Source organism: Otolemur garnettii, unplaced genomic scaffold (genome assembly GCF_000181295.1).
Source record: "Otolemur garnettii isolate 467f Iridium unplaced genomic scaffold, OtoGar3 scaffold00018, whole genome shotgun sequence".
In the NCBI taxonomy this organism is placed as follows: domain Eukaryota; kingdom Metazoa; phylum Chordata; class Mammalia; order Primates; family Galagidae; genus Otolemur; species Otolemur garnettii.
The window spans coordinates 12,391,489-12,399,451 of NW_003852413.1; the positions used below are offsets into that span (position 1 = coordinate 12,391,489).

Sequence of the window (7,963 nt, forward strand, 5' to 3'; positions counted from 1 at the left end):
CTTATTTATACCTCAGTGTGGTGCCTTTGAACCCACCCTGTCCTGTGCAACCCCGTGGATGGGAAAACACGAAGTTTTAATGCAATGAAAATTACAACTTGACCAAGAACATGAACCTCACCATGCCGCTCAGGGCGATTGCTCTAGTCACCTGATCTGAAAATGAGAAGAATGTGCCCTCTTTCATCCAAAGAATCTCAAGGTTATGATTGATATTAGGTGGTGAAAGCACATTCCTAAACGTCCTAGTTCCTCCTAATTGTTGAGTTATTCCTACTCAGTGTGGTCTGAGAACGAATGTCATAGGCGCCACCTGGAAGCTTTTGAGAAACATGGAATCTTGGCTTCGCCATAGACCCTGTGAATTGGAACATTTGAACAGGATCCCCAGGGGACTTGCATGGACATTAAAGTCTGAGAAGCACTGACCATAAATAAAGCCAAGGTGGTGGCAAGGCTTGCTCAGGAGGCTTGATGGAATGAGGGTTCCTTTTCCACCCCTCCTCCATCACTGTAGTTTTCCTGTGCTTATCAGCTCAACACCAGTCAAGTCCCCTCGGTGCCACTCTCCTGGAACTCCAGCCAACGTCTCATGTGCCCTGGCCTGGGATGAGACCCCTGCCCCCCACACACACACCCTGCAGCCCCAGAGATTCAGAGCTTCCTCTCTTTCAGGATTCTGGACTTCAGACGGGTGCCGCCAACAGCGGGGAGGCTAGTGAATGTCACCAAAGAAATCCTAGAGGTCACGAAGAATGAGATCCTGCAGAGCGTCTTCTTTGTCTCTCCAGGTAGGACAGTGGCCAGAGGGACACTCGGGGTCTGAGTCCATGACAAGCAGCCTTCTCACGTACGTTTAGCAGCAGGCTGGCTCCCCTGCTATGCACTACTTGGGGTGGGCACTTGGTGTTGTCAGACACCCCCACCCTGGCCTTCCTGAGCACAACACAAGATGAACTTGGACAGGAAAAGGGCACGTGTGGGAGGCTAACTTATCTGTGTGGCACTGAACCTGCATGGTCAGCCTCCCTGGACCCTGATGTTATCCACCCAGGGTGGCAGAGACTATTCTAATCGTAAGGATAAGATGCAGTGAGGCTGGATCCCACACTCTCTGCTTGGAGACATTTGGAAATGGGTACCCAGGATGTTCAGCTTAGTAGCATTCACCAGTCTGTACTGAAAAGGCCGTGCTCCCTTTTTCTTCTGTCTTTTCCCAAGTTATGAGCTCACAGTGGATTTCCTGGGGAGGGAAGCGGCATGCCTCCAGGTCCTCCTCTTACCGTCCCCCTCCCCATCCTCTCTCCTCCCCTGTCCTCCAGCCAGCAATGTGTGCTTCTTCGCCAAGTGTCCCTACATGTGCAAGACCGAGTACGCCGTCTGTGGCAGCCCGCACCTGCTGGAGGGCTCCCTCTCGGCCTTCCTGCCATCTCTCAACCTGGCCCCCAGGCTGTCGGTGCCCAACCCCTGGATCCGCTCCTACTCACTGGCAGGAAAAGAGGAGTGAGTTGGCCCCCTGGCCACACCGCCACGTGCCAGTCCCGCAGTCCAGTCCTTGAAAGTAGCCACAACCACTGACACAGGGACCTGTAGCCAGATTGGCTTAGAACCCCCAAAGCTGCCTCAATCCTCCTTTGCCCCATTTCGTATTGATCCTGGAGCCAACAGGCCTCGGTCTGTCCTGTCCTCTAGTTCATTTTGTCAGCTCTCGAGAGCCTTCTGGGTTCCCATCACTAGGTGCTGGGGATGCAGAAATAAGACAAGGGCTCTCCCCTCTCAAAGCCCCTAGGCCTGGTGGATGGCAGACTGGCAGCCAGACCATGAACACACAGTGCACTATTGCTACAGCAGGGGGGCACACAGGAGCCCGTGGGAGGGACATCTGGCCCCCTGAGCAAGACCCATGAGGCCAAGGACCCCATGGGTGTGTCCCCCACACCCTGGCCCAGACCCCAGCACGTGGCAGGTCAACTGAGTGAAGAAGTCCACCAGTCAAGCCACTGTGATCGTGGTGGCAGAAGTAACTGGCCAGAATTTCTGGAGGGCACGAGAGGCAAAGGGACTTCATGAAGGCTGGGGAAGGCCCCACCAGACAAGATGGACAGGAGCACCAGGGCACTGTAGGCAGAGGCGCGTGTAAAAGGGAAGTGACAGAGGACAGATTAGGAAGGGGCAGAGGGGCAGGGGCTGAGCAGCGGGGTGAGGGGGTGTGGAGGAAGCACTGAGGTTGCTGCACTAGCCTTTCCCCTGCCTGTCCCATCACCTCCCCTCTGGCACACGGTGTCCCAGCCATCAGTTTAGACCCAATGGGGCAAAAGACCCATAACATGGAATATTCAGCTTCATGTGTCCTTGCTCAGGGACCTCAGGAGTGCAGAGAAGCTGCCACCAGCCCAGGGCAGGATCGGGAGGCATGGACCTGGGGGAGGGCCGTGGAGAGGGCCCCCAACACCTTGCCATCTTGGCTTTTCCAGCCCCAGGACTTCTTCTCCCCCTCAGGTGGGAGGTCAACCCCCTCTACTGTGACACAGTGAGACAGATCTACCCCTACAACAGCAGCAACCGTCTCCTCAATGTCATCGACATGGCCATCTTCGACTTCTTGATAGGTAGGTGCCTGTGTGCAGGGCTGGGATTCCCCATGACTTTGGGCAGGAATTACAGGCCTGCCTCTCTCACAGTCTCAGAAGGGGTGGAGGTCAGAGAGGACAGACATTAACAGGTGTCCACCCCTTCAAAGACCTGGGAGAAGTAGAGGGTCATCACCTGTGGGGCGGGCAAAACACCCTGCCTCCCTTCACCAAGGAAGGGGCAGCCAGGGATGGGAGGGAGGAAATGCAGGGAGGTGTGGCAGGGAGGACCACCGGCCCATGATAGTCATCCTACCCCGTAGGCCCACCGGACGCAGGAAAGGCTGGGAGAGGAACAGATGGCTGTGAAGGTGGCCATCTCACAGGGCTCAGGTCTGAAGCAAAGCAGACAGCAGCTCCTCACCATGCCCTCTGGGAGGTTATCCTGTGTCTTTTTACTACACTGGGCCTCAGCTGAGGGTGTCTGGGCTGAGGAAAGCCAGGGCCAATGTGAATCAGACGTGCAAAGGCCTGGCCTGCGGCCGAGGACAGGGGCAGGGACAGGGTGAAAGCCTTGGATCTGAACCGTACACCAGGCTTTGTTGTTCAGCTTCCTTCTCCCTCCCTGAGCCACCCACTGGGGAAATGACAGCCTGAGGCCCAGGTTCCATTCCTGCCCTGAACTACTCTCAGGCCTCCACTCCCTGGTGAGAACTCAAGAGGTCAGCAGCCTCTGTCCCCCTGGCCCTGACCTCCTCTCCTGTCCTTCATAGGAAACATGGACCGTCACCATTATGAGATGTTCACGAAGTTTGGGGATGATGGGTTCCTTATTCACCTAGACAACGCCAGAGGGTGAGTGCCCCTGCCAGTGCCCCAACACCCCCTCTCCTGGGCACATTCCTTTGTGCAGCTGCTCATGGGAACAGGGACCTTGGGACCAGGGCCTCCACTGTCGCCTGCTGTCCCCTGCCTGCCCTACGCTTTCCATTTACCTCTCTCCTCATCTTTGCTAACTACCCTGGGGTTCCCCTCCAGCCTGAGCAGGCTCCAGAGTTCCCTTACTAGATGGTGTGCTCCTGGAGGCACAGACAGGCCTTATCCTCAGCGGCTGGCCCTCTGTGGTGAAGGAATGAGTCCAGGATTCTGGGACAGAGGCTTTTGTGACCTGGTTTAGCAGCTACCACAATCCCTGGCATTTTACCCCAACCACCGAGGGAATGAGAAAGATGCTGCTTGCCACCCACGAACGCCTGTCTCTCCTCCTAGGTTTGGACGGCACTCCCACGATGAACTCTCCATCCTCTCGCCTCTCTCCCAGTGCTGCATGTAAGTCTGCCTGCAGCAGGTGACAAGGGCAAGTAACAGCTGTGACCCTTCACCTTGCTTGCCACCCAGTTCTGAGGAATTAGGATCCAGTCTTCCACATCTTTCAATTACCTACTTTGTTAGCCCACTCAGATTATTTTCCCTTAATTGTCACTGTAGACTCTAGAGCAGTGTTTTTCAAACTTGTTTTATCTCACTGCACACTGGAACCTATAGATAAACTTCTGGGGCACACTTAAATTATGTTGACCAAAAAGAGGATTTAAAAAAAAAAAAAAGAATATATTTCCTTGGAACATCTTTTGAAAATAATTTAATGATCTTTAAAATTTTTCAGGGCATACCTAACATTCTCTCCCAGCACACAGTTGAAAATCACTGGTCTAGGGCACTGGAATGCCCTGAATGCCCTGAATGACCTCATTTCTAAACAGCCATGCACTGCCTAATGGCATTTTGGTCAACAGACTGCATAAATAACAATGGTCCGTAAGATTACAACACCATTTTTCTACTGAACCTTTCCTGTGTTTAGCGATGTTACATACACATCTGAACCGTCCACTAGGCTTTGTTGTTTACCTTCCTTTACGTACACAAATGCTCACCACTGTGTTACAACTGTCTTCTACGTTCAGTACAGTCACCTGCTCCGTGTACGGGTTTGCAGCCTACTCATCTAGGTTTGTGCAAATACACTGTAATGCTCAAACAATGATGAAAACCCCTAATAACACATTTCCCTGAACATACCCCTGGCATTTGGTAATGCGTGACTGTACTGTGAGTATCAAAATTTCCCCCACAACACTGCCGTCTTTTCTATCCTTCAGCATAGGATGAATTAGGATCCCATCTTCCACATCTTTCAATTACCTACGTTGTTAGCCCACTCAGATAATCACCTTCTTTTGAGGCGCCTGACAGTCTTTGGTATTACTAATCAGATCTCTACTTTGCCCAGCACTCACATAAATTCACAAATGTTACTATTTGATCACCATCTTCACAAAAGTCCTGATTAAAGTTCCATAGCCCATGTCAGATTGGAAGGCGCTCCGGGCTTTGCCTGGCCACGATTCCTCCAGGGAATGGACAGCCTATCTCCGTACCTCTTGGGCTAATAAAATTGCTCACCTGCTCAAGGGCAGTCTCCAGAGCTAATTACAAATATGTGATTCACATGTAGTAAAACCACCTCATTTGTTGGAAAACCCAGAGCAGAGGATGAGTATTCTTCACCTTCTTAGGTTAAATTTAAAATGCTGCCCTTGCCTCCCATGCGCACCTCCTAAGCAGCAGGAGATAAGCCAGTCAGACAATGAAGCTGCTTACACATCTGAGTACACATCAGGTGCCTGCGTGAAAAGAAATCGAAATCTTAAAGTCAACACTGGTCCATGCCACTTTCATCCCCTGATTTTAGAATCTGACCCAGAGAATCGTAACAATTAGCAAGAAACAACTTGGAAGCTGGCAGTACTGAGATGGCAGTGAGCTACATCATTTTACCTACTGGAAGGTTCTCCCATTAGCTTCACATCTCCTTGTAGAATGCTAAGTGTCACTTTGGTTTTGATTCTCTTAGCAACATCAGAGCAAGCGCGTATGTCCCAGCAGGGCCACGTGTGGCACGACAATTATTAGAGTTCAAGTGGCTCTGCAGGTTCTTGATCAAAAGGCAACAGGGCGAAGGACTGCCGAGTACCGGACGTTACCTTTTATTCATTCCCTTTTTACCTCGTGTTCATTAAAAAGTGCTTGAGAGGACACTGGGGGAGAATGCTCTAAGAGTATCAGCCACAGCAGTGCAGGGGGAAAGAAGTCAGTTCAAGCAAGTTCTTTTCTTTACATGTACTTATTTGGTTCCTATGATTGTGTCTTCTCAGGATAAAAAGGAAAACACTTCTGCACCTGCAGCTGCTGGCCCAAGCCGACTATAAACTCAGTGACGTGATGCGGGAGTCACTGCTAGAAGACCAGCTCACCCCTGTCCTCACAGAACCCCACCTCCTTGCCCTGGATCGAAGACTGCAAATCATCCTAAGGACAGTGGCTAGGTGCGTAGAAGCCCACGGAGAGCAGAGCGTCATAGCCAACGGCCCAGCAGAACAATCTGCCCCTGACTCTGGCCAGGCTAACTTGACAAACTAAGGGCCACAAGGGTCAATTTCCAGAAAATTCACCTGGAGCCAATGGCAGTAGCCTCCGGAGCGCAAACCACTGCTTCCTCACTTCCACCTATTAAAGCTGGAGGTCGAGTCATGAGCTCAGGAAATTCCAAACAGCCCATGGGATCCACTGAACGTGATCTTCACTCTTGGGTGCTCTGCTTCTATAGTGAACTGCCTGGACTGTTTTTCCCAGACAGCACTGGCTTCACCAAGGCCACAGACTATCTGCTGAGCACACTGGGAAACCTGCATATGGGTCAGGCTTGGAAGGTTTGGAAACCTTGTTCACAGGAGAATATTAACTGTAACAAGTCAAATAAAAGGACATCAAGTGGATGCCCAACTGTCCTCCTGATCCTTATTATTATATCCACAGGTAAAGGAGAATTCCTGTTCCAGATAAAAGATCTGGCATATAAGCAAACTAAAAATATGCATATGTTACTCTTAAACTCGTTCAAATTAGACTTTCCACCTTCTAGTTAGATAAGAATCTATTCCAGTCACTGGTCCAATCTGAATATAATAATCCTTACTGCCCCGCCCTAGAATAACTCCTCAGAAATATCAATTATAAAAGGTAAAAATAAAATAGGGATTTGCTCAAAGTATCAGAAAAAGGGTGTTTCAATCTGAAGAGGTCAAACATCAACTGAAATAACATCACCATGTCAACGTAGCAACCAGTAACAGCAGCAGACATTTTGATGGAGGGAAAAGGGACAGCACAGGGACAGGCCTGCAGGTTACATAAGCCTGGAGCAAGGCAGGAAAAGAGCTGGAGCCTACCACAGCCCACCAGCCACATCCTCTTCCATAGAATCCTAGGGTTGTCCCCCACCTCCCCAGGATGGCCCTCCAGATGGCTGCTGGCTTGATAGATAGCACGGCAGGGATTCCTTGTCTCTACCCTCTCCCTACTGACACGCTGACATCTCAAACTCCTACAATAGGATCTTCCTCCATAGTCAGTAATACAAATGAGAGGAACGTATTCATCCTATGCGGTGATTAGTCAGTTAGCAAGTAAAAATGCCGGATTGCCTTAGATCAACCTTTCTGATGAAGGCCAAAGGTTCAAATACTAGAAGTGTCAGAGGAATACAAAGGAGTTGTCACTAAAGAAAGTACAAAGTCAAGAATTACAAATGTCATCCAAGACTTCCACAATGTGTCCTAAGACAGCCTCAAGAGACCAGTAACCGACACTTCCGATGCCCCAGTTACCCTCACATCATGGCATCCTGCCCTCGACTATGTCTCCACGATACCATCACTACCACCAACTGAGGTCTTCTTCCCTGTATGAGGCACTTCACCTGCATCTCAGAATCAACACACAGGTTTCCAGTGCTACCAAGTACAGACACAGCCCCACCCTCCAATCCCTCCAATATGCTCATAAGAAAACTAAGACTGAGAGATATTAACTAAAATCACACAATTTAATGGTTTGGACCTATCCCAAGGTGTTCTTTCCACTCTAACACAAAAACCCCAAAGCATCTCAATTTATAAAGTTCTATTTGTTTGCTTAAAAAAAATAAAATACTTAACACAGAACTTTACCCCAGAGGCGTCTCTGAGGTGGCCCTACTGCAGCACAGGACTTCCTACTTCATGAACTCTCCCCTACAAGGAACTGGGAGAGCACACGCAAAGGAGTGGGTGAAAATATTCAGGCAAAATTGTTCAAAGAATAGCGCAAAATGGTTTGGGACTCCAAACTGCAGAGCCTCAGGGAGGTAAGCTCAGTTCCATCTCAAACCAGCCACCTCTGTAACAAACAACTGGTTTGTGAAAGGCCTATAACTCTGCTGTACTTTACAAACTGGTAGTAAGGACTTGAATTTGACCATGGTATGGAGACTACCTCTGTACTCTGTTCTT

The 7,963-nt window shown here is 50.1% G+C and overlaps 1 protein-coding gene across 1 annotated transcript in view; it reads left to right on the forward strand.

Moving 5' to 3' along the window:
* FAM20A (FAM20A, golgi associated secretory pathway pseudokinase) overlaps positions 1 to 6,409 on the forward strand; it is a 56,135-nt gene extending 49,726 nt beyond the window's left edge. Inside the window, exons 6-11 of the mRNA XM_003786177.2 lie at positions 676 to 791; positions 1,323 to 1,503; positions 2,500 to 2,609; positions 3,344 to 3,425; positions 3,840 to 3,899; positions 5,789 to 6,409. Of these exons, the coding sequence (XP_003786225.1) occupies positions 676 to 791; positions 1,323 to 1,503; positions 2,500 to 2,609; positions 3,344 to 3,425; positions 3,840 to 3,899; positions 5,789 to 6,053 (814 nt within the window). The 3' untranslated portion in view covers positions 6,054 to 6,409. The remainder of the gene's footprint in view (positions 1 to 675; positions 792 to 1,322; positions 1,504 to 2,499; positions 2,610 to 3,343; positions 3,426 to 3,839; positions 3,900 to 5,788) is intronic.
* The last annotated feature ends 1,554 nt before the right edge of the window (positions 6,410 to 7,963 follow it).